Raw genomic sequence first — 27,326 nt, 5'->3', positions numbered from 1 at the left:
CATGAAAATCTTAAATTAATCAGTTTACTACTAGATAACGTTTCTGACCTGATAACAAACTCAGCTCCTATTTCCTATCTCATGGCAAAATTTCAGCCCCAGGTTTCATAGATTATCATAGGTTTAACTCCCGCTGCCTCGGGAAAGCGGGCAGCATAATCAAAGATCCCTCCCACCTGGCTCACTCACTGTTCCAACTTCTCCCATTGGGCAGGAGATACATAAGTCTGACAATTCACATGAATAGATTCAAAAACAGCTCTTTCCCCACTGTGACCAGACTCCTAAACAACCCTCTATTGTCTGATCTGACTAACACTACACTCCCGTATGCTTCACCTGATGCCTGTGTCTATGTATTTACACTGTGAACCTTGTGTTGTCTTATTACGTTGTTTTTTTTCACGTATTAAATGATCTGTTTGAGCTGCACGCAGAAAGATACTTTTTCACTGTACCTCAGTACACGTGACAATAAACAAATTCAATTCAATCCAATCCAAACTCTGGCGAGAGGAGGTAAATGCCTGTCCATCCCTGATCTGGCTGTTGAGGTGTACTTGACTGATAATGTACTTGAGCGTCTAAAGGAACAGAATATGTGACGCATCCTATGTCGAAGCAGCAGTTTGAGCAAAGCTCAGTAAAAGTGGCAACAAAATTCCTAACTCAACCCACAAAACTTTACGGCCTCAATTTGTCACCCCCAGGCATGGGCACGCAGCAGTCCAGAAGCGGATGTGAAATGCTTTCCGTCTGTAATCGGACCCAGAGCGCAATTTTATTCTGGCTGGCCAATCAATGGCCATCCAGCATGAAACGTGCAACGTGCTCTGTGCAAGGCTGAGCGCTGCCCGGGAGAGTGGGAAGAGAGCGGGCGCTGAGAGGAGGGAGCATGTGAGCTGTCGCTAACAATGTGCTCCCTCAGATGGTCAGCTCCTGCGGAGGAGTCTCATGAAGCTGCTGACCGGTGAAAAATAAATATTGATGTTAGAACTATGCCACAAGTGTCTAGGCAGCACAGTCATGCCCAGACCTCACCTCCCATATACATTTGTTAATTTAATTTGAGCTCCGACCTTCCACCCCATCCTAGATTGAGGTTGTAGCTTAAACGTAAAGGCGAAATTGCCAATCTGCCTGCCGCCAACCGTAAAGGCAGACAGGCAAAGTAAAATCCCAGTCATTGCTGTTTAATTAAGTTAACTTGGCCTCTTGATCGTTGGCTTGCATGTGTGTCTGCCAATCGAAATGTAAAGGCACCATGACATTGGTGGCATGCGTGGGTTTCCTCCGGGTGCTCCGGTTTCCTCCCACAGGTTAGGTGGATTGGCCATGATAAATTGCCCTTAGTGACCAAAAAAGGTTAGGATGGGTTATTGAGTTACGGGGATGGGGGGAGATGAGGGCTTAAGTGGGTCGGTGCAGACCCGATGGGCCGAATGGCCTCCTTCTGCACTGTATGTTCTATGTTATATGACATTGGAAGCATACCCGATGTCATCTTGCATGAATTTTCACACTTCCAGGTCAGGCTTTAAATAGATTGTGCGGGACACATCAACTTTCAGTATGCCTAGACGAAACAACCTGCTCCCCTGAAAGGATCACTGCAAGAGTTCTTCAGGGTTGTGTTCTCGGCCCAAACATCTTCAGCGGCTTCATCAATAACCTTCATTCCACAATAAGGTCAGAACTATCTCTGAATCCCCCCACCATCAAAATACTGGGAATTACCATTGACCAGAAACTGAACTGGACTGTTTCAATACTGTGGCTACAACATTAGGGCCGGGATTCTACCCTACCCGGCGGGGCGGGGGGTCCCGGCGTAGCGGAGTGGCGCCAACCACTCCGGCGTCGGGCCTCCCAAAGGTGCAGAATTCTCCGCACCTTTAGGGGCTAGGCCCGCGCCGGAGTGGTTGGCGCCACGCTGACTGGCGGCAAAACTGGCGCCAACGGCCTTTGATGCCCGGCGTCAGGGCTGGCCGAAAGGCCTTCGCTGGTTCGCGCATGCGCTGGTGCGTCAGCGGCCGCTGACGTCACTATCGGCGCATGCGCGGTAGTGGGGGTCTCTTCCACCTCCGCCATGATGGAGGTCGTGGCGGCGGCGGACAAAAATGAGTGCCCCCACGGCACAGGTCCGCCCGCCGATCGGTGGGTCCCGATCGCGGGCCAGGCCACCATGGGGGAACCCCCCGGGGTCCGATTGCCCCCCCCCAGGACCATCACCCCCCATTGGCTCATGCCGCCAATCCCGCCGCCACCAGAGGTGGTTGAAACCACATCGGCAGGAGAGGCCTGTCAGCGGCGGGTCTTTGGCCCGTCGCGGGCCGGAGAATCGCCGCAGGGGGCCCGCCGATCGGCGCGGCGCAATTCCCGCCCCCGCCAGTTCCCGGGTGGCGGAGAATTCCGGCCACAGCGGGGCTGGGATTTACGCCGGCCCCGGGCGATTCTCCGACCCTGCGGGGGGTCGGAAAATTTCGCACCAGGTCAGAGACTGGGGATTTTGTGGCAATTAACTGACCTCCTGACTTCCCAAATTCCCTCTACAAGCCGTAAGTCACAGGTTTGATGGAATACTTGCCATTTATCTGCTTCAGCGTAGCTCCAACAGCACTCGAGAAGCTTGACACCATCCAGGACAACATATCCTGCTTGATTGCACCCCATTGATCACCCTCAACATTCACTCCCTGCCATCCACCACCAAAACACAGTGGCAGCAATGTGTACAAGATGCACTGCAACAACTCACCTAAGCTTCTTCGAGAGCACCTTCCAAACCCATGACACCTACCACTTAGAGGACAAGGGCAGATACCTGGGAACACCATCTGCAAGATCCCCTCCAATTCGCTCACCATCCTGACTGGGAAATATATCGGCCGTTACTTCACCATCACTGGGTCAAAATCCTGGAACTCCCTCCCTAACAACACTGTGGGTGTAACTATACCACATGGACTGCAGTGTTTCAAGAAGTTGGTTCACCACCTTCTCAAGGGTAATTAGGGATGGGCAATAAATGTTAACCTAACCAGCTATGCCCACTTCCATTGAATGAATTAAAAAAAATATCCTGCCACCCTTCCAGTCTGTAAATGGGATGGGTTAATTCTTTCTTCAGCAGCAGGCCACAAATGATAAAGATATTCTTCCTGTTCCTGAATTTGGCTCTTTCTGTTCATGGCCAATATATGCAGTAAAGATTGAAACGGCATATTTCTGTAATTTATATAATGACTCCTTGTTTCTATAAATTGGTGCAAGTGTATTGAGAGCACCGATTCGGACAAGACATTGAACAGGTGCGGTCACTAAAGGTTATACGAAGATAACTTTCAATAGTGAACCAGATATGTTAACCATTTAGTTTTAGGACACATGATTAATAATTAATGGTAAAAGAAATGATAGACTTCACAATCTCATTAAATAATAGTTTTTTTATTTTACTAATAGAATTCTTTCATTTCCTAGTCATGAATACATCAGTGGATATTACAGGATTTCAGCATACTTCTTAGCAACAATAATAGGGGATCTATTACCCATACGAACTCTGCCTGCCATTGTATTTTCATGCATAACTTATTGGATGGTTGGTAAATATAAAATATACAAATGTCTTTTAAGTAGTTAACATGCAGGTAAAATTATCATCTGTGCAGTGATGTTTTTCCAAATCTGAATACAGGAGTATGTTCAGTGATGTTACACTCCTGGTAAAGGGCCTCGTATGAATTAAGTATCAATCAGAGAGTCACATAGAGGTCAGAACAATTTGATGCATCCACTTTTCTTTTTTTTTAATAATTCTTATTCAAATTTTTCAACAACAAATTTTCTCCCAACAATAAAGTAAACAAGATGTAGAAATAAACAGAAAGAGAAATCTCCCCCAATACAAAGCAATAAATTAATAACTTAATGACAATACAAAAAAGAAGAAAATAGCAAACCACCGTCGCAAAAACAAACCCCCTTAACAGACCCCAAACCCACTCCCCCTTACCCCCCCCCCCCCCCCCCTCTCCCCCCGGGTTGCTGCTGAGATTGACCACCCTCTAACCCTCCGCCAGAAAATCAAGAAAGGGCTGCCACCGCCGGTAGAACCCTTGTACCGACCCCCTCAGGGCAAACTTAACCTTCTCCAGCCTGATGAATCCGGCCATGTCATTGATCCAGGCCTCTGGGCTTGGGGGCTTCACGTCCCTCCACTGTAAGAGAATCCTACGCCTGGCTACTAGAGATGCAAAGGCCAGGATACCGGCCTCTTTCGCCTCCTGCACTCCCGGCTCCGATGCTACCCCAAAGATTGCGAGCCCCCAGCCCGGCTCCACCCTGGAACCGACCACCTTGGTCAAAGTCCCTGCCACCCCCTTCCAAAACCCCTCCAACGACGGACATGCCCAGAACATGTGGGTGTGGTTCGCCGGGCCTCCCGAACACCTCCCACACCTGTCCTCTCCCCCAAAGAACCGGCTCATCCTGGCCCCAGTCATGTGCGCCCTATGCAGCACCTTCAGCTGAATTAAGCTGAACCGTGCGCAAGAAGAGGACAAGTTCACCCTCCCCAAGGCGTCTGCCCACGTCCCATTGTCAATCTCTTCCCCTAGCTCCACCTCCCACTTCGTTTTCAGCTCTTCCACTGAGGCCTCCTCCTCTTCCTGCATCATATGATAAATTGCCGAAATCCTACTCTCACTGACCCACATCCCCGAGAGCACCCTATCCTGCACCCGCCTAGGCGGCAGTAGCGGGAACTCCGCCACCTGCCGCTTAACAAATGCCCTAATCTGCATATACCTGAAAGCATTCCCAGGGGGGAGGCCCCACTTCCCCTCCAACTCCTCTAAAGTCGCAAACTTCCCATCGAGGAAAAGGTCCCCCATCCGCCTGATGCCTGCCCTATGCCAAATCAAAAACCTACCATCTATTCTCCCTGCTGCAAACCGGTGATTGCCCCGTATCGGGGCCCACACTGAGGCTTTCACTTCCCCCCTATGCCGCCTCCACTGCCCCAAATACTGAGGGACGTCACCACTACCAGACTCATAGAGTACCTTGCCAGGGGGGAGTGGGAGCGGGGCCGTCACCAATGCCTCCAAACTCGTACCCACACAGGACGCCACCTCCAACCTCTTCCATGTGGCACCCTCCCCCTCCATCACCCACCTATGAATCATTGCCACGTTCGCAGCCCAGTCATACCCACACAAGTTGGGCAACGCCAAGCCGCCTACCTCCCTTCCTCGCTCCAGGAATACCCTCCTCACTCTCGGGGTCTTCCGCGCCCACACGAACCCCAGAATACTCTTATTAACCCTCTTAAAAAAAGCCTTCGGAATCAATATGGGGAGGCACTGGAAAAGAAACAAAAACCTCGGGAGCACCGTCATCTTAACTGACTCGACCCTACCCGGCAAAGAGAGTGGCAGCGCGTACCACCTCCTGAACTCCTCCTCCATCTGTTCCACCAGCCTCGAAAAGTTTAGCCTGTGCAGGGCCCCCCAGCTACTAGCTATCTGAACCCCAAGATATCTAAAGCTCCTCTCCGCCCTCTTCAACGGGAGATCTCCTATCTCCCTCTCCTGGTCCCCCAGGTGCAGCACAAACAGCTCACTCTTCCCCAGGTTGAGCTTATAGCCTGAAAAATCCCCAAACTCCCCAAATATCTTCAACACCTCTGGCATCCCCCCCACCGGATCCGCGATGTACAACAGTAAATCATCTGCGTACAGCGACAACCGGTGCTCCCCCCCCCCCGCACAATCCCCCTCCAGTTCTTTGATCCCTCAGCGCCATGGGCAAGGGCTCAATCGCTAACGCGAAGAGCAGGGGAGACAAGGGGCACCCCTGCCTCATCCCCCGGGAAAACCGAAAGTCCTCTGACCTCCTCCCATTCGTCACCACACTCGCTACCGGGGAGCTAGACAGCAACCTCACCCAGCTGATGAATCCCTCACCAAACCCAAACCTCCTCAGCACTTCCCACAGGTAACTCCACTTCACCCTGTCAAAAGCTTTCTCCGCATCCATCGATGCTACTATTTCCACCTCCCCAGCCGCCGACGCCATCATCATAACATTAAGAAGTCGCCGTTCATTGACATTCAGCTGCCTCCCCTTCACAAACCCCGTTTGGTCCTCATGGATAACCATCGGGACCAGATCTTCAACCCTCCTGGACAGTACCTGAGCCAACAACTTTGCATCCACGTTGAGCAGCGAAATCGGCCTGTGAGACCCACACTGGAGGGGGTCCTTATCCCGCTTCAGGATCAGTGAGATTATTGCTCTAGGCATCTTAGGGGGCAGAGCCCCCCCTCCCTCGCCTCATTCAGGGTCCTCACAAGCAGTGGGCCCAGCAGATCTGAAAACTTCTTATAGAACTCCACCGGGAACCCATCAGGTCCCGGTGCTTTCCCTGTCTGCATGCTTACCAGCGCCTCCATCAGCTCCTCCAACTCGATTGGGGCCCCCAGACCCTCCACCCGCTCATCCTCTACTCTTGGGAACTCCAGCTTATCCAGAAAGCGGTCCATCCAGCCCACCTCCCTAGGGGGCACCGCCCGGTACAGCCCCTCGTAAAAGAATCTGAACACCCCATTAATGTCCCTGCCACTCCGCACCAAGTTCCCTCCCGCATCTGCGACTCCCCCTATTTCTCTCGCTGTCTCCCGCTTCCAGAGCTGGTGGTCCAGCATCCGACATGCCTTCTCCCCATACTCATATACTGCCCCCCTCCACTGCGCCTCCGCCTTCTGGGTGGTCAGTATATCAAACTTCACTTGGAGACTGCGACACTTCCTCAAAAGCCCCTCCTCCGGGACATCCGCATACCTCCTGTCCACCCTTACCATTTCTTCCACCAGCCTCTCCCTCACAACCCTCTCCCCCCCTCTCCCTGTGCGCCCGAATGAATATCAGCTCCCCCCTAACTACTGCCTTCAGCGCTTCCCAAACCACCCCAACTTGCACCTCCCCGTTGTAGTTGGCTTCCAAATACCCCTCAATACCCCTACGGACCCGCCCACATACTTCCTCCTCTGCCAGAAGCCCCACATCTAACCTCCACAGCGGGCGCTGATCCTTCCCCTCCCCCAGCTCCAGGTCCACCGAATGCGGAGCATGGTCAGATATGGCTATCGCCGAACACTCCGCCCCACCACTCGGGATTAGCGCCCTGCTGAGAACAAAAAAGTCAATCCGGGAATAAGCCTTGTGGACATGGGAGGAAAAGGAGAACTCCCTACCCCCCCGGCTTCAAAACCTCCAAGGGTCTACCCCTCCCATCTGATCCATGAACCCCCTCAGCACCAAGGCCGCCGCCGGCCTCTTGCCCATCCTAGACTTCGAACGATCCAGAGCTGGATCCAACACAGTACTAAAGTCCCCTCCAAAGATCAAACCCCCCGTCTCCTGGTCCGGGATCCGGCTCAACATTCGCCGCATGAAGCCCGCATCGTCCCAGTTGGGGGCGTACACATTGACCAGAACCACCCACTCCCCTTGAAGTCTACCGCTCACCATTACGTATCTACCTGCACTGTCCGCCACCACACTTGACGCAACAAACGACAAGCTCTTGCCAACTCAGATCGCCGCCCCTCGATTCTTCGCATCTAGCCCCGAGTGAAACACCTGCCCCACCCAGCCTCTTCTCAGCCTCACCTAATCCGCCACCTTAAGGTGCGTCTCCTGGAACATAGCCATGTCTGCTCCCAGCCCTTTCAGGTGCGCCAAGACCCGGGACCGCTTCACCGGTCCATTCAGCCCCCTCACGTTCCATGTGACCAGCCGAATCGGGGGGGGTCTTCCCCCTCCCTCAGCACCGGTCAGCCATAGCTTCCCCTCGGCTCACCACGTGCCCGCAGAACCCCCCAGGCCCTTTCCCCATGGTGGCAGACTCCCCCTCACCAGCCGTTCCCCTACGGCCCCTGCATCAGCAACCCGGTTATCCCCCCCTACTCCCCCCCCCACCCCCCCAACTAGGGCCCCCCCTAGCTGCGTAACCCCTTCCATTGTATGTCCATAAGTCAGCCGACGCCTGCTGGCCCCGGCTGCTCCCGCCATCCCGACGACCCCCCCCCCCCCCCCCCCCCCCCCCCCCCCCCGATGCAACACAACCACCATTCCCCCTTCCCATTGCCGGCCCCGCCCACCACTTTTCTGGTCATTAATTGTAGAAACTGGGAATGGTATGTGCATCTGACTGTCAAATCTGTGTGTGCATCAAGTGAACTTTCAGGCTGTTTTTTAACTTTGTGGTGTGCTGGAAGCATGTAGAGGGATCTAGAAATGCGAGAAACTTGGAAGTAATTACAATATTTTTGTCAGTGGATTTTTAACTGCGTCAATATATTACTTTCAGGTTTACCAACCATGCACCTGGATTCATTACCGGAAGTGGTTTAATCTAATAGAATCCCTACAGTGCAGAAGGAAGCCATTCAGCCCATCGAGTCTGCACCGACCCTCCGAAAGAGCACCCCACCGAGCCCCACTCTCCTGCCCGCCCAGCCGTATCCTCCGTGACCTGACCTAACCGAACCTAACCCTCTCTGGCACCGCAACACCATGGCACTGCCAGGCTACCAGCATTGTCAGGGTGCCTGGGTGGCATTGTCAGACTGGCAGACTGGCAATGACAGGGTGACTAGATGTCAGGGATCGGACCCGAAGGGCCTTACCAGTTGGGGGGAGGAGAGAGGTTTCCCCAAGGTTGTGAGGGGGTGGCGGTGTCAAAAACTGTTGGGGGCGACGGGGGGGGGAACCTGAAAAGGAGTGGTCAAATCGGGACAGCCTTCAAACTCGCCAGGAGGAAATCACTCTTAAGTGCGACCTCGGCAGCGAGAATCTCCCCTGGGCCAATAAAAACGACAAAGTGCCGCAGCTGCTGCCGAGAAACACCCCGGTAAACACGCCATTACGGGGATATAGTCTGCTGAATCGTGCCCTCTGTCTGTAGCAGGGCATTGCAGAGTAACCTGAGTCAGCAAACAAGGCTTAAGCTGGGGGTAGCATGGTAGCATAGTGGTTAGCACAATTGCTTCACAGCTCCAGGGTCCCAGGTTCGATTCCCGGCTTGGGTCACTGTCTGTGTGGAGTCTGCACGTTCTACCCGTGTCTGCGTGGGTTTCCTCCGGGTGCTCCGGTTTCCTCCCATAGTTCAAAGATGTGCAGGTTAGGTGGGTTGGCCATGCTAAATTGCCCTTAGTGACCAAAATTGCCCTTAGTGTTGGTTGAGTGGGGTTACTGGATTATGGGGATAGGGTGGTGTGGACTTGGGTAGGGTGCTCTTTCCAAGAGCCGGTGCAGACTCGATGGGCCGAATGGCCTCCTTCTGCACTGTAAATTCAATGAAGGTGGGTTGGAGAAAAAAGGAGGCAGGAGGGACCCCACTTTGGTCTTATCCCTGAGTTCCTTGTCCTCAGTTCTGCTGAGAAAATATGTTTAAAACATACAAGGGGTTGACTTATCATGTGATCTCCATTCTCCAACCACGGGGGCATTTAAAAAAAAAACATTGTCCGTGTATCCCAAAAATGACCTGATATCTGGAAGTTATCCTGAGTCTCATTGCCCAAGAAATTAATCCATGAGTAATTATTAATTCTGGAGTTGATTATCAGGCTCCACAGCCTCACACACACTCCCCAATAGACTTCCAAAGCCCCTCATCCCACCAAACTCTCCCTGTCCTTCCATTCCCTCTTGGCCGCTGCCTACCCATCCAGTATCCACCATAAACAGAACTTGTAAACCCTACAATAACATTGCTATGTTGTTAAGAAGCTCATAAATTTGTTGAAATAAACACAAATTACCTAGTTATTCATTTAAAAACATATTCCTCTTAACAGTTCACATCTGTCAAAATAACCATGCTCACATTCTCCTTGGCAGCTGTGTCAATAACCCCTCCTGAGGAGAAGAATCCGGAGGTCAACCCAAAATTCTGATGAGATTCCACTGGACAACCATAACAACAACCCCTGCTGAGCTGAATCCATTATTGGGTTCAGAACTCAGCCAAGTATTCATAATTAGATATTCATTCAACATCTATGCCAACAAACACTACTGAGGTTTTTAATTCATTTACAGGATGTGGGCGTCACTGGCTAGACCATCATTTGCTAATTGCCCTTGAACTCAGTGGCTTGCTGGATCATTTCAGAGTGCATTTAAGAGTCAAGCACATTGCTGTGGGTCTGAAGTTGCAATTAACTTCAGATCAGATGAGGATAGCAGGTTTCCTTCTCCAAAGGGCATTAGTGAACCAGATGAGTTTTTACGACAATCGACAATAATTTTACTTAGACTTACATTAGACTTATTAATTCCAGATTTTTTATTGAATTCAAATGGCATCATCTTCTGTGGTGGGATTCAACGCCCAGAGCATTACCCAGGGCACATGTATTAATAGTCTGGTGACAATACTATAATGCCACTGCCTCCCTTCTGACTACATTCAAGCCTTTGGTGACAACCAAAAGCCCAGCTGTCTTCAAGACTTTGAAACATCCAAACATATGGCTGAGCTAAACTTCAAGGATAGTGAAAGCTCAGTCAACTTCCAAAGCTTTGAAACAAATAAAAAAATGGGTGAGCTGAACTCAAGGAAAACATGGAAACAATGTAGATGTTTCACACAATAAAATCCACATTTCACTATTGTTTAATGCAGAATAGCAACTTTTCCTGTGATGAATGTATGCCAATGCATCTGAAGACTTTCCCATTTTCACAATGCTGTTCAGAAGTGAAAATCTGGCAACCACATTACTGAATGGTCACTTACTCCATGGACTCCCTACCATCCAGAAGAAGGCCATTTGACCCATTGAGTCTGTACCAGCCCTCCGAAAGAGCACTCTACCTAGGCCCACTCCCCCATCCTATCCCCGTAACCCTGCGCATTGATCATGGCCAATTCACCTAACCTGCACTCTTTGGGCTGTGGGAAGAAACCTACGCATACTGGAGCAGAACATGCAAACTCCACACAGTCACCCAAGGTTGCAATCGAACCCGGATCACTGGTGCTGTGAGGAAGCAGTACTACGCACTGCAAAATAAAACCCTATCATCACCCACTTTGTTAAGAACATGTAATATATGATACAGTATTTCATTAGGAGATGTGAAGATTCAGTATCTTTTGAACTCACCTTTCATGTCGGTCCCAACGCCAAACCATGGTTTCCCCATGATTTACCATGGGCGCGATTCTCCAACCTCATTAGCTCTCGCTCAAGCGAAACGAGGCCGGTGAATAGCAGAAGAGGCCAAAAGCGAGAACCACGGCAGACGCCAAACAGCTTTCAATGCAACCGGCCCGCTTCCATAGGTGAAATCAGGATCTTGCCTTAACATGGTGAAAAATTATCACCACTTAAGCCCTATTTCCATGCAATTAACAGGAGCCACCCCATATCCATGACCTCCCGTCATTCAGCGGCCTCCCCAGCAACTAGTACTCCTTTTGAAAAACGTGAGGTAGCCACCACTAGCAGTATTATATGTATTACGGCAAGACACATATACTAGAGGTACATGGGTAAATCCCTGCCTGCTGGCTCCGCCCAGTAGGCGGTGTATAAATGTGTGTGCTCACCGGTGCTGCAGCCATTCTGGTAGCAGCTACAGGAGGCACAACATCTTTGCTCAATAAAGCCTTGATTATTCCACTATGCTCGTCATTGTGGTAATTGATAGTGCATCAACCTGGTGGAAGAGCTTCTATGGGAAGCCAAGGAGGTGAGTAGCCATCTTTAGTCACAGGCAAAAAGCCCGGGAGCGCTGGGCTTGCTGTCCCTGTGCTCGGTGGGGGGTGAGTGACCCTCGGCTGGTGGTGGGGGACCATCCGCAGGGGTGGGCTATCATGCTCGGGTGGGAGGAGGTGCTGGGGTGGTGGGGGAGGGGAGAACCACTCAGGGTACCACTACGCCAACCCTTGGAACGTGTGTAACCGTTCTGAGACAACTCTTGTCCCCGCCCGTCTGCCCCGCCAACCACCCATAACCCCTGCCGAGGCCTCTGGCCTTGCGGCTGAAGGCTATTGCTAATAGTGGGTGGGTGCCACGAGCAGGGGAGATGCCTGGAGGTCAGCCCGCATTGCGGAGGAAAGTGACAGGCATCCTAAAGGTGTTCAATGTTTATTACAATTCCCCACTCTCCCAATAGTGTTGCCCACCCTCGTAATCACCCCCCCCCCATACACCCCCGACCTAACCCGTTACCCCCTCCCCCTGGTGTCCTCAGTGATCCTTGATGTGCTTGGCCTTCCTAGCTCTACCATTATGTTTAGGTGTTTCCCCAGGATGCACGTCACAGGTGGAGGCAGCCAGCTGCTTACCTCGTCCCGTAGCCTTCGATGCCCCTGATGGGTGCCCTTTGGGAGCTCTTAGGCTGGAGGGCTCCAGTGCTACTGTTGGCGGCACGTGCAGAGATGTGCCGCCCTATCCCGTGTGTTGACTGTGAGACGTGTCCTCATCAGAGAGGTGGAACTAGGGGAGCATGTGGCCACCATTGCCACTCCATGAGGTCCAGGTTGGCATCCAGCACCCCATCCTCCTGGGGTTCACCATGGGACTGAGGGGCAGCTGGTTTGAGCCACAGCTGCCCCAGAATCATCTGGCTCTGCGATGCTCTTTAGTGACTGGGACATGCGCTGCAGTGCCTCGGCAATGCCCACCTGCGACTGGGACAAGCTTCTCAGCATCTCAGCCATTCCCATCTGAGAGCAGGACTTGTCCCATAGAACCTCATCAAGCACAGCCTGATACTGGGTGACACCCCCAGCGAGGTGGACATTCTGTCGAGACCCTCAGCCATGATCGTCATCGACTTTGCGATGCTTTGGACACCTTCACGAATGGTGCCAACGTCATGCACCAGTCTCTCCACTGCTTTGCCACCCTAGCAGTGTTGGCCTCGGTGTCACGCATTACCAGTGTCATCTCCTGCGCCCGTAGCCTCTGGGATGCCTCTAAGCGGCTATTGATCTGCTGGAGTGAAGCTGACATTTCCCTCTGAATGTCATAGCTGCTCCCTATCATCCTCAGCTCCAGGTGACCCTGTTCCACTGGCTCAGCATCAGGCTGGGACCCAGCTGCGTCCTGGGATCTAGCAGCACTCCGACTAGTGTTTTGCCTGGGGGTGCCTGCCTCCACCTGATGTACATAAGCAGCAGTGTGGTGCTCACTAGATGGTGCCTCCAAAGCCTGACCACAATCATTTCCCACCAAGGTGTGTGTATCTGCGCTGGTGGAGAGTGGGGATGACAGCTGTGCCACGGTGATTACAGTAGTATTCTCGGAGCTCTTTCCCAAGGTGGTTCTCCTGGGAGGCTGGAGAGGGTACCATCCTGAATGTGCTGGCGCCATTGGCTGGAGGACCTTTGGGGGAATGGACATGTTGTCAGTGGGATGGATGGGTCAGTTAGTAAAGCATTAACAACTCACGTTAGACAAGTCCCCCTAGTGGAGCCTGGTGGTTGTCACCTCTGCGACATCTGCCAGCTACCGCGTGGATGACCGCTCTGTCCTCGGTCATCTCCAGGGCACGCTCCTCGAAGGTGGTGAGGATTCTTAGATCTGGCACACCACCGCCAGTCTGGGCTCTCTCCCAACGATTATGGGAGAGCTTTTCCTGAGGAGACACAGAGAGGGCATTGTAAGCCACACGCGTGGTTCACAGTGGTGGGAGGGGGGCGTGTGAAGGGAGTATTTGAGGGGGGTGGTTGAGTGGGGAGGGTGCTGGAGGGAGGGTTGGGAGTCGTATGGGGAGGTGGGTGGATGCTCCTGTGGGGGGGGGGGGGGGGGGGGGGGGGGGTGACAGGTCCCGGGGTGTGTTGGTGTCTACTCACTTGTGCTGCCCGGTGTAGGTTGTTGACCTTTTTTCAGCACTGGAGGCCAGTCCTCCTGGTCACACTCCTGGCACTCACAGCCGCCATCACCTCATCCCAGGCAGCACTGGCGGCCCTATGGCCAACCCTCCGGGACCCTCAAGGGAACAGGACATTGCACCTGGCTCCATGGCGTCTAGGAGCCTCCCTAGGTCAGCGTCCTCGAATCGTGGTCTCCTCCATTGTTGCGAGCTGGCTGGGGTTGGCCAAGCAAGTGCAGTTTAAATGCTGCTCGACCTTGTTAGCGCGGTGCTGGCGAGCCTTTATGTGCAGCGAGAAGCTTGTGAGGCATCGTTAAGTGGACCAATTAACGTTGAATAGTGTTGGCGGCATCACTGAGCCGAGTGCCGGGAAACTCGCGGCAATTCCCACTCGCTAAAACACTTCGGAATTTTTCCAGAGAATCACGCCCTATACCTCAATGCAGGTGTGAATTGCCTTCCAAAACTGGCCCAACTCCATGAAAATTGTAGAAGGTCTGACATGTCCTCTTCTGCAAATATAACAGCAATGTCAGGACAGTTGATTGAGGACTTGAAAGCTGCGCCCTTTCCGGCACCAATTAAAATTGCTAGGGTTGGGTTACGGCAATGGGAATCCTGGATTTGGGTCACCCAATGCAATTCAACCTCAGGACAAGAAAATCTGGCCCTGTTCCTGCGCTGTTTTTGTGTTTGAAACCTTTAAGCCCACCTCAGTGGTCCATAAAAAGTGATATCAAAATCATTAAGTTTTAAAATCTCCTGTATAAATGTCATGCTATTAATATCTCCTATAATGAATAATTCCAAAAAGACCTGAATAATCAATTATTTTGTAACAATTGATGTCCATTATTCACTACTCTCAGATTAATTTCCCTAATTTTTATCCCTTTTACAGCTTGATGATGTTCTGCACTATGGACCTTAGTCTTTCACTTTGGTTTCTCAAAGACTCAAATTTCTTGGGCAGAATATACAAAAAAAAATGAAAACAAGAGAAGTGAGAAAAACGTGAGCTTAATTGCCTACCAACTCATTTTTTTCTTTCTTTAGGTTATCAAAGGATTCTTGCCAATTTCTTCTTCTTCATGCTTATTCTGTTACTGACATCATATTCCGCTACATCCCTGGCCATGGCCGTTGGTGCTGGATTAGATACAATGACGACTGCAAGCGTGATAATCAATGGCATTTTTGTTTTTGCAATGGTAAATACTGATGCTTTATGACTTGAAGGAATTACTTACTCATTGGTAGCGAATTTTCTTTGTGTATGTTGTCCCTCTCACTGTTGTGGCTAAGTCACTGTCTACACACAATTTCACAAATGCATAACCCTCTACTGTTGCCAATCGGCACTGGAGATGCCAATAATGTTGCTCTTTTTAATGAGTGGAATACTATCCCACCAGTCTCACCAATAATGTTGCCAAATTAACTAGATATGGCAGTTATTAATGCTAATATTGCTTTTCAGAGTCGCCAGGTATCAAATGATGCCACCACAAGGCTTTACCGGATATCGATCAAAGACCAAAGAACCAGTTAGTCAGTTCAAGTTCATAGATAGTTTATTCACACACAAGGATTACTTCGACATGCAACATAAAACACTACAAGTTAAACTACACCTAACAACTACAATAACCTATACTTAACTTCAGGACAACCGGCTCTTTGCAGATGAACAAACCTTTGTTCGGCTGGGTAGAAGAAGTGGCTTCGTTTCTGCTGGGCTGATCCATCAGGTAGCGATCGTTGGTCTTGAACTTGTCTTCTGGTCGTAATGCTAAACTTGGTTTTAGGCGTAAGCCGGGGCCAAGAGAGACCGATCACATGGCTGTGTCTCTTTTTATCTCCCTGGGATTTCACGCTCTTTGGAGCGATCCAATAATTCGACAGGCTTCGATCACTGCCTTCAATTTTGGCCAATAAAGGGGCGGATGCCTTGATGGCTGGGCATATCTTGATCGGTCATTGACCTTTACTTCTTGGGCTTTCTTAGCAAAGGGAGTGGTGCCGGTGAGTCTGCATCTGTATCGGTTCCCTGAGTACAGTCCTTTTGTGCTGGGGAAATGGGCCATTAGAATGCAAACGAGCGGGGGTTTCGATTGCGTGTAGCTATCTGGGTTGCAAATACACACACAAGTTCTGAGTGTGTCTGAGTCCTGGGTTGGCCATAATTTCCATGTCCTTTGCAGGTGGCCATCTGAGATGGCTACATTACATGCTATCTTTGTTACTACCAGAAATAGCTCTCTATATGCTTGAATTCACACTACCATTTAGGCGAGTGTGGAAACACATAAGCTTGCACATATTGTCACCAACCATGATAACTAACAATTAATGGTAGCCATTCTCCCTTGTTAGGCCTGTATGCCTCTTGGCTCAGCAATCTTGCCATAACTTCATCAGTAATTACATTGGGTGAGTTCTCCCAGTGAGCCAGAGAAGATACAGCCAGAGTGAGGCACAGCGAAGAGTGAGTTTTGGAAATTTTTTTTTTTATAAATTTAGATTAGCCAATTATTTTTTCTAATTAAGGGGCAATTTAGTGTGGCCAATCCACCTACTCTGCACATTTTTGGGTTGTGGGGGCGAAACCCACGCAGACACGGGGAGAATGTGCAAACTCCACACGGACAGTGACCCAGAGCCGGGATCGAACCTGGGACCTCAGCGCCGTGAGGCGGTTGTGCTAACCACTAGGCCACCGTGCTGCCCCGAGTTTGGGAATTTGAAGCTAGTTAGGAATTCGAAGCTGGGTTGGGAGGAGGTGTTTTTTTATCCTTGGTAAATGACTGGTAAGTAGTTTTTCTTTTCATTTGTCTATTTTATTTTTTTTTATTTTGTTTTTTGGAATTGTAGTTGTATAAGTTAACCTAAGGTTTAAGACATTAGCCAATTATTTTTTTTTTCCAATTATGGGGCAATTTAGCGTGGCCAATCCACCTACTCTGCACATTTTTGGGTTGTGGGGGCGAAACCCACGCAGACACGGGGAGAACGTGCAAACTCCACACGGACAGTGACCCAGAGCTGGGATCGAACCTGGGACCTCAGCGCCGTGAGGCGGTTGTGCTAACCACTAGGCCACCGTGCTGCCCTAAGGTTTAAGACATGGCAGGAGATCCCAGACCTGTGTCATGCTCCTCGTGTGCGATGTGGGAGCTCAGTGACACGTCCACTGTCCCTGGCTCCTTCACGTGCAAGAAGTGTGTCCACCTGCAGCTCCTGTTAGGCCGCTTCACGGCTCTGGCACTGCGGATGGACTCACTTTGGAGCATCCGCGATGCTGAGGACATCGTTAATAGCACATTTAGTGAGTTGGTCACACCGCAAGTGAACGTTACTGAGGGAGATAGAAAATAGGTGACCGAAAGACAGAGCAAGAGTAGGAAGGGAGTGCAAGTGTCCCCTGCGGTCATCTCCCTGAAAAACAGATATGCCGCTTTGGATACTGTTGAGGGAGATGGCTCACCAGGGAAAAGCAGTAGCAGCCAGGTTCATGGCACCGTGGCCGGCTCTGCTGCGTATGAGGGCAGGAAGAAGAAGGGCAGGGCTATAGTGATAGGGGACTCAAGCTGAAGGGGAATAGACAAGCGGTTCTGCAGACGCAATCGAGACTCCAGGATGGTATGTTGCCTCCCTAGTGCAAGGGTCAAGGATGTCTCGGAGCGGCTGCAGGACATTCTGGGAAGGGGGGGCAGAGGGTGAACAGCCAGCTGTCGTGGTGCACATAGGCACCAATGATACAGGTAAAAAAAACAGGATGAGGTCCTACAAGCTGAATTCAGGGAGTTACGAGTTAAACTAAAAAGTAGGACCTCAAAGGTACTAATCTCAGGATTGCTACCAGTGGCAAGAGCTAGTCAGAGTAGGAATGTCAGGATAGAACATTAGATAGGATGAATGCTTGGCTCGAGAGATGGTGCAAGAGGGAGGGATTCAAATTCCTGGGGCATTGGAACCAGTTATGGGGGAGGTGAGGACAGTACAAACCAGAAGATCTGCACCTGGGCAGGACTGGAACCGATGTCCTGGGGTGGGGGGGAGGGGGTGTTTGCTGGAGCTGTTGGGGAGGGTTTATACTAATGTGGCAGGGGAATGGGATCCGATGTAGGAAGCTGGGGGAAGTAAAACGGTGCCAGAAACAAAAAGTAGTAAGGGGGAAAGTGTAAGGCAGGTAAGCCACAGTCAAAAAGGGCCACAATACAGTGTATAGTGACTAAGAAGAGTGTGAAAAGGGAGGTGGCCAATGCAGGATTGAGGGTGTTGTACCTAAATGCGCACAGTATACGGAACAAGGTAAATGAGCTGTTGCGCACATTGAAATTGGCCGGTACGATGTTGTGGGCATCACAGAGACGTGGCTGCAAGGGGATCAGGGTTGGGATCTAAATATCCAAGGATATATGTCCTATCAAAAGGACAGGCACTTGGGCAAAGGGGGAGGGGTTGCATTGTTAGTTAAATCGATAGCAAGGAGCGATATAGGATCGGAATCTCTGTGGGTAGAGTTGAGGAATCGCAAAGGTAAAAAGACCCTGATGGGAGTTATGCACAGGCCCTCTAGCAGTAGTCAGGATGTGGGGCAGAAAATAAATCAGGAGATAGAAAAGGCATGTAAAAGAGGCAATATTACAATAATCATGAGGGACTTCAATATGCAGGTGGACTGGGAAAATCAGGTTGGTAGTGGATCCCAAGAAATTGAATTTGTGGAATGTCTAAGAGATGTTTTTTTGGAGCAGCTTATAACAGAGCCTCCTAGGCAACAGGCAATTCTGGATTTGATAATGTGTAATGAGGTAGACTGGATTAGGGAATTTACGGTGAAGGAACCCTGAGGGAGCAGTGACCATAATATGATAGAATTTACCCTGCAGTTTGAGAGGGAGAAGCTGCAATCAGATGTAACGGTATTACAATTAAATGCAGATAACTACAAAGACATGAGGGAGGAGCTGGCCAGAGTTGATTGGAGAAGGAGCCTAGCAGGGAAGACAGTGGAACAGCAATGGCAGGAGTTTTAGGGGGTTATTAGGGAGTCATAACAGAAATTCACCCCAAGAAGGAGGAAACATGCTCAGGGAAGGACAAGGCATCCATGGTTGACGAGAGATGTCAAGGACAGCATAAAGGCTAAAGAAAAAGCATACAAAGTGGTGAGGATTAGTGGGAAACCAGAGGATTGGGAAACCTTTAAAAGCGAGCAGAGGACAATTAAAAAAGCAATAAGGGGGGGGGAAGAAGATGATGTACGAGTGCAAGCTAGCTAATAATATAAAGGAAGATAGGAAGAGATTTTTTGAATAAATAAAAGGTAAAAGCGAGGGAAAAATAGACATTGGATCAATAGAAAATGTGGCTGGGCAAGTAATAATAGGAAACAAAGAAATGGCAGACAAACTGAATAGTTACTTTGCATCAGTCTTCACGGTGGAAGACACCAGTGGGATGCCAGAGCTCCATGAGAACCAGGGGGTAGAGGTGAGTGCAGTTACCATTACTTTTTTTAAAAAATAATTTTTATTCAGATTTTTCAACAACAAATTTTAAGGGCAGTACGGTAGCATTGTGGATAGCACAATTGCTTCACAGCTCCAGGGTCCCAAGTTCGATTTCGACTTGGGTCACTGCCTGTGTGGAGTCTGCACATCCTCCCCGTGTGTACGTAGGTTTCCTCCGGGTACTCCGGTTTCCTCCCACAGTCCAAAGATGTGCAGGTTGGGTGGATTGGTCATGATAAATTGCCCTTAGTGTCCAAAATTCTATGATTAACCGAGGACAAAAGTTCGGCACAATATCGTGGGCCGAAGGGCCTGTTCTGTGCTGTATTTCTCTATCTATCTAAATTTTGTCCCAACCAAGAAAACAAAAAGAAAAAACAGAAACCCCTCCCGCCGGGAACAGATCGAAGACGGGACATGGGCTGATGCCCTGGAGAGGGTAAATTCTTCCTCCTCGTGTGCGCGGCTTAGCCTCATCCAATTCAAGGTGCTGCATAGGGCCCACATCACTGGGACGAGGATGAGTAGGTTCTTTGGGTGTGAAGATAGGTGTGTCAGGTGCTCGGGGAGTCCAGCGAACCATGCCCATATGTTCTGGGCATGCCCGGCATTGGAGGAGTTCTGGAAGGGGGTGGCAAGGACGGTGTCAAGGGTGGTGGGATCCAGGGTCAAGCCAGGATGGGGACTCGCGATCTTTGGGGTTGGGGTAGAGCCGGGAGTGCAGGAGGCGAAAGAGGCCGGTGTGCTGGCCTTTGCGTCCCTAGTAGCCCGGCGAAGGATTTTGCTACAGTGGAAGGACGCGAGGCCCCCAAGCGTGGAGACCTGGATCAATGACATGGCGGGCTTCATTAAGCTTGAGAAGGTTAAATTTGCCCTGAGAGGATCGGTGCAAGGGTTCTTTAAACGGTGGCAACCTTTCCTCGACTTTCTGGCTCAACGATAGGGTACTGGGACAGTAGCAGCAGCAACCCGGGGCGGGTGGGGGGGGGGGGAGTTGATTATGTTTGCTTATTTTATTTAAATTTGATTTATTTAATTTTATTTATGGTTAAGTTCTCTTGTTGGGGGGGGGGGGGGGTGGGGGGAGTGTGATACATGTGATGTTACGGTACGGGGGAATTGTGGGTGTTATGGGGCTGTTAGTTGCATATTACTGCTTGTTGCTATACTTGTTATATTTTTATATTTTCTGTAAAAAATTCCAATAAAAATTATTTTAAAAAAAAGAAACACCTCCCGCCCCCAATACAAAGCAATAAATTAACAACAAAAAGAGTAATAAACATAGAGCCGTAAGAACAAACCCCCATAACCGAGCCAAAGTCCCGTCCCCCACCCACCCGGGTTTCTGCTGAAATTGACCACCCTCTAACACTCCGCCAGGAAATCAAGAAAGGGCTGCCACCGCCGAAAGATTAATACCCACACAGGTTGGGCAACGGCAGCCCACCCACCTCCCTGCCTCGCTCCAAGAATACCCTCCTCACTCTCGGGGCCTTCCGCCCTCACACAAACCCCAAAATGCTCCTATTAACCCTCCTAAAGAAAGCCTTCAGAATCATGATGGGTAGACACTGGAAAAGAAACAAAAACCTCGGGAGCACCGTCATCTTAATCGACTAGACCCTGCCCGCTAGGGAGAGTGGCAACACATCCCACCTCCTAAACTCCTCCTCCATCTGTTCCACCAGCTTCGTAAAGTTTAATCTATGCAGGGCTCACCAGCTCCTGGCTATCTGGACTCCCAAATACCTGAAGCTCCTCTCTGCCCTCTTCAACGGAAGATCTCCTATCTCTCTCTCCTGGTCCCCCATGTGCACCACAAACAATTCACTCTTCCCCACGTTGAGCTTATAGCCAGAGAAGTCACCAAACTCCCCCAGGATCCTCATCACCTCTGGCATCCCCCCCGCCGGATCTTCAATGTACAGCAGTAAATCGTCCGCGTACAACAACAGCCAGTGCTTTTCCAACAACCCCCCCCCCAGCACAATCCCCCTCCAGTTCCTCGATTCTCTCAGTGCAATGGCCAGAGGTTCAATCTCTAGCGCGAAAAGCAGGGGAGACAAGGGTAAGCTGGTCCCCCGGGACAGCCGAAAGTCCTCCGACCTCCTCCCATTCATCACCACGCTCACCACCGGAGCACTGTACAGTAGCCTCACCCAACTAATGAACCCCTCCCCAAACCCAAATCTCCTCAACACCTCCCACAGGTAACTCCACTCCACTCTATCAAAAGCTTTCTCCGCATCCATCGATGCCACTATTTCCGCCTCCCTGTCCGTCGCCTACATCATTATAACATTAAGAAGCCGCCACACATTGACATTTAGCTGCCTCCCCTTCACAAACCCCGTCTGGTCCTCATGGATAACCAGCGGGACCACATCTTCCACCTTCCTGGACAGTATCTTAGCCGACAACTTTGCGTCCATGTTGAGGAGCGAGATCGGCCTGTAAGACCCACACTGGAGGGGGTCCTTATCCCACTTCAGAATCAGTGAAATTATTGCCCTGGACATCGTCGGGGGCAAAGCCCTCGCCTTATTCAGGGTCCTCACTAACAACGGGCCGAGCAGGTCCGAGAACGGCTTGTAAAACTCCACCGGGAACCCATCAGGCCCCGGTGCCTTCCCTGACTGCATGCTCCCCAATGCCTCGATCAGCTCCTCCAACTCGATTGGGGCCCCCAGATCCTCCACCCGCTCCTTCCCCACTCTCAGGAACGCCAGCTTATCCAGAAAGCGCTCCATCTTGCCCTCCTCCCCAGGGGGCACCGACCGGTACAGCTCCTCATTAAAGGACCTGAACACCCCATTGATGTCCCTTGCACTTTGCACCAGATTCCCTCCTACATCTCTAACTCACCCTATCTCTCGCTGCCTCGCCCTTCCGGAGCTGGTGGGCCAGCATCCAACTTGGCTTCTCCCCGTACTCATATACCGTCCCCCGTGCCATCCTCCACTGCGCCTCCGCCTTCCGGGTGGTCAGTATATCAAACTCTACTTGGACACTATAACGCTTCCTCAAAAGCCTCTCTTCTGGGACATCCGCGTACCTCCTGTCTACCTTTACCATTTCTTCCACCAACCTCTCCCTCTCAACCTTCTCCCCCTCTCCCTGTGTGCCCTAATAGATATCGGTTCCCCTCTAACCACCGCCTTCAACGCCTCCCAGACCACCCCTACTTGCACCTCCCCATTGTCATTAGCTTCCAAATACCCCTCTACGGACCCGCCCACATACTTCCTCCTCCGACAGAAGCCCCACATCTAACCTCCATAGCGGGCGTTGATCCTTCCCCTCCCCCAGCTCCAGGTCCACCGAATGCGGAGGGTGGTCTGATATGACTATCGCCGAGTACTCCGCCCCTACCACCCTCGGGATTAGCGCCCTGCTGAGGTCAAAAGAATCGATCCGGGAATAAGCCTTGTGGACATGGGAGAAAAACGAGAACTCCCTACCTTCCGGCCTCAGAAACCTCCAAGGGTCGACCCCTCCCATCTGGTCCATGAACCCCCTGGGCACTGTGGACACCACCGGCCTCCTGCCCGTCTTGGACCTCGAACGATCCAGAGTCGGGTCCGGCACAGCATTAAAATCTCCTCCCAATATCAAGCCCCCTGTCTCCAGGTCTGTCTGCATCGTCCCAGTTGGTGGCGTACACATTGACCAGTACCACCCGCTCCCCTTGAGCCTACCACTCACCATTACGTATCTGCCACCACACTCGACGCCACAAACGACAAGCTCTTTCCAACCAAAATCGCCAACCCCCAGTTCCTCGCATCTAGCCCCGAATGGAACAATTGTCCAACCCACCCTCTTCTCAGCCTCACCTGATCCGCCACCTTAAGGTGCATCTCCTGGAGCATAGCCGCGTCCGCCCCCAGCCCCTTCAAGTGCGCCAACACCCGGGCCCGCTTCACCGGTCCATTCAGCCCCCTCACATTCAGTTACCATTACTAAGGAGAAGGTTCTGGGGAAACTGAAAGGTCTGAAGGTGGATAAGTCACCTGGACCGGATGGACTACACCCCAGAGTCCTAAAAGAGATAGCTGAGGAAATTGTGGAGGCATTAGTATTAATAGTAGTATTAATAGAACAGTACAGCACAGAAAAGGCTCTCCAGCCCTCGATGTTGTACTGAGCATTGTCCGTAAACAAGATCAAGCTATCCCACTCCCTGTCATTCTGGTGTACTCCATGTGCCTATCCAAAAACCACTTGAAAGTTCCTAAAGTGTCCGATCCCACTATCACAGCAGGCAGTCCATTCCACACCCTAATCACTCTCTTGAGTAAAGAAGCTACCTCGTACATCCCTCCTACATCTCCCATCCTGAATCTTATAGTTATGCCCCCTTGTAGCAGCTACATCCAACCGAGGAAATAGTCTCTGAACGTCCACTCTATCTATCCCCCTCATCATCTTATAAACCTCGATTAAGTCGCCTCTCATCCTCCTCCGCTCCAAAGAGAAAAGCCCTAGCTCCCTCAACCTTTCCTCATAAGACCTATCCTGCAAACCAGGCAGCATCCTGGTAAATCTCCTTTGCACCCTTTCGAATGCTTCCACATCCTTCCTACAATGAGGTGACCAGAACTGCACACAATACTCCAAATGTGGTCTCACCAGGGTCATGTATAGTTGCAGCATAACCCCGTGGCTCTTAAACTCAAGCCCCTGTTAATAAACGCTGACACACTATAAGCCTTCTTCACATCTCTATCCACTTGAGTGGCAACCTTCAGAGATCTGTGGACATGAACCCCAAGATCTCTCTGTTCCTCCACATTCCTCAGAACCCTGCCGTTGACCCTGTAATCTGCATTCAAATTTTTTCTACCAAAATGAATCACCTCGCACTAATCAGGGTTAAACTCCATCTGTCATTTTTCGGCCCAGCTCTGCATCCTATCAATGTCTCTTTCTGCCTACAACAGCCCTCCACCTCATCCACTACGCAACCAATCTTGGTGTCATCAGCAAATTTACTGACCCACCCTTCAGCCCCCTCCTCCAAGTCATTGATAAAAATCACAAGTAGCAGAGGACCCAGCACTGATCCCTGTGGTACATCGCTGGTAACTGGTCTCCAGTCTGAAAATTTTCCATCCACCACCACCTTCTGTCTTCTATGTGATAGCCAGTTACTTATCCAATTGGCCAAGTTTCCCTCTATCCCACAGCTCCTTACTTTCTTCATGAGCCGACCATGGGGAACCTTATCAAACGCCTTAATAAAATCCATGTATACGACATCAACTGCTCGACCTTCATCTACACACTTGGTTACCTCCTCAAAGAGTTCAATCAAATTTGTGAGGCAAGACTTACCCTTCACGAATCCGTGTTGACCTCCCGGATTAAGCTGCATCTTTCCAACTGGTCATAAATCTTATCCTTCAGGACCTTTTCCAATAACTTACTGACCACCAAAGTAAGATTAACTGGCCTATAATTACCAGGATCATTCCTATTCCCTTTCTTGAACAGAGGAACCACATTTGCCACTCTCCGGTCCTCTGCCACTATTCCCATGGACAGTGAGGACCCAAAGATCAAAGCCAAAGGCTCCACAATCTCATCCCTTGCCTCCCAAAGAATCCTTGGATATATCCCATCTGGCCCAGGGGACTTGTCGACCCTCAGGTTTTTCAAAACTGCTAATACGTCCTTCCTCAGAACATCTACCTCCTCTAGCCTACTCGCCTGTATCACACTCTCATCCTCAAAAACATGGCTCCTCTCCTTGGTGAACACTGAAGAAAAGTATTCATTCAACGCCTCGCCTATTTCTTCTTGCTCCATGCACAAGTTCCCACTACTGTCCTTGACCGGCCCTACCCTCACTCTGGTCATTCTTTTATTTCTCACATACGAGTAAAAAGCCTTGGGGTTTTCCTTGATCCGATCCGCCAAGGACTTCTCATGCCCCCTCCTAGCTCACCTAAGCCCTTTTTCTTAGCTCATTCCTTGCTACCAACTACTCAAGCGACCCAACTGAACCTTGTTTTCTCATCTTTACATACTCTTGACAAGACATTCAACCTCTTTTGTGAACCATGGTTCCCTCACACGGCCATTTCCTCCCTGCCTGACAGGGACATACCTATCAAGGACACGCAGTATTTGCTCCTTGAACAAGCTCCACTTTTCATTTGTGCCTTTCCCTGACAGTTTCTGTTCCCATCTTATGACCCCTAATTCTTGCCGAATCGCATCATAATTAGTATTTGCTCCTTGAACAAGCTCCACTTTTCATTTGTGCCTTTCCCTGACAGTTTCTGTTCCCATCTTATGACCCCTAATTCTTGCCGAATCGCATCATAATTACCCCTCCCCCAATTATAAACCTGTATGGCCCTAGCCCTCTCCATTGCAATAGTGAAAGACACCAAATTGCGGTCACTATCTCCAAACTGCTCTCCCACAAACAAATCTAACACTTGGCCCGGTTCATTACCCAGTACCAAATCCAATGTGGCCCCCACTCTTGTCGACCTATCCACATATTGTGTCAGGCAACCTTCCTGCACACACTGTGCAAAAACTGCCCCACCCAAACTGTTTGACCTATAGAGGTTTCAATCAATATTTGGTAAGTTAAAGTCACCCATGACAACTACCCTGAGACCTCCACACCTATCCATAATCTGTTTTGCAATTTCTTCCTCCACATCTCTATTACTATTTGGGGGCCTATAGAAAACTCCTAACAATGTGACCGCTCCTTTCCTATTTCTAACTTCGGCCCATATTACCACAGTAGGCAGATCCCCTTTCAACTGCCTTTCTGCAGCCGTTAAACTATCCTTGATTAACAATGCAACCCCTTCACCTCTTTTACCTCTATTACACCTTCCCTACTCTTACTGAAACATCTATACCCCGGAACTTCCAACAGCCATTCCTGTCCCTGTTCTAACTATGCCTCCGTATGGCCACAATATCGTAGTCCCAAGTACCAATCCACGCTCCAAGTTCACCTACCTTATTCCGGATGCTCCTTGCATTGAAGTAGACACACTTCAACCCACCTTTCTGTCTTCCGGTACACTCCTGCGACCTTGATACCCTCTTCAGTACCTCACTACTCTCAACACTGGCTTCTGGACTACAGCTCGTTTTCCCACCCCCTGACAAGTTAGTTTAAACCCCCCCCCCCCCCCCCCCCCCCCCCCCGAAGAGCCGTAGCAAATTTCCCTCCCAGGATATTGGTGCCCCTCTGGTTCAGGTGCAAACCGTCCTGTCTGTACAGGTCCCACCTACCCCAGAATGTGCTCCAATTATCCACGTACCTGTGATGATTTTTCCGGAATCTCTGGAGGCAGGAAGGGTCCCACAGGACTGGAAGGTGGCGAATGTAACACCACTGCTTAAAAAGTGAGGGAGGCAGAAGACGGGAAATTATAGGCCGGTTAGCCTGACTTCGGTCATTGGTAAGATTTTAGAGTCTGTTATTAAAGATGAGATCGCGAAGAACTTGGAAGTGCATGGTAAAATAGGACTGAGTCAGCACGGCTTTGTCAAAGGGAGGTCATGTCTGACAAATCTGTTAGAGTTCTTTGAGGAGGTAACAGGCAAGTTAGACAAAGGAGAACCAGTGGACGTGATTTATTTAGATTTCCAGAAGGCCTTTGACAAGGTGCCGTCTGGGAGACTGTTCAATAAGTTAAGAGCTCATGGTGTTCAAGATAAGATCCTGGCATGGTAGAGGATTGGCTGACTGGTAGAAGGCAAAGAGCGGGGATAAAGGGGTCTTTTTCAGGATGGCAGCCGGTGACTAATGGTGTGCCTCAGGGGTCTGTGCTGGGACCACAACTTTTTACAATATACATTAATGATCTGGAAGAAGGTACTGAAGGCACTGTTGCTAAGTTTTCAGATGATACAAAG

The 27,326-nt window shown here is 50.4% G+C and overlaps 1 protein-coding gene across 4 annotated transcripts in view; it reads left to right on the top strand.

The window, feature by feature from the left end:
* LOC119950880 (broad substrate specificity ATP-binding cassette transporter ABCG2-like) overlaps positions 1 to 27,326 on the top strand; it is a 274,650-nt gene that overhangs the window by 229,106 nt on the left and 18,218 nt on the right. For all 4 annotated transcript variants that reach the window (XM_038773769.1, XM_038773766.1, XM_038773765.1 and 1 more), the window contains 2 exons: positions 3,484 to 3,608; positions 14,962 to 15,116. In XM_038773769.1, the coding sequence (XP_038629697.1) occupies positions 3,484 to 3,608; positions 14,962 to 15,116 (280 nt within the window). The remainder of the gene's footprint in view (positions 1 to 3,483; positions 3,609 to 14,961; positions 15,117 to 27,326) is intronic.

This window comes from Scyliorhinus canicula, chromosome 16, assembly GCF_902713615.1.
Source record: "Scyliorhinus canicula chromosome 16, sScyCan1.1, whole genome shotgun sequence".
In the NCBI taxonomy this organism is placed as follows: Eukaryota; Metazoa; Chordata; class Chondrichthyes; order Carcharhiniformes; family Scyliorhinidae; genus Scyliorhinus; species Scyliorhinus canicula.
Note: the sequence above shows the minus strand (reverse complement) of the source record. Positions and strands in the feature narration are given on the sequence as shown.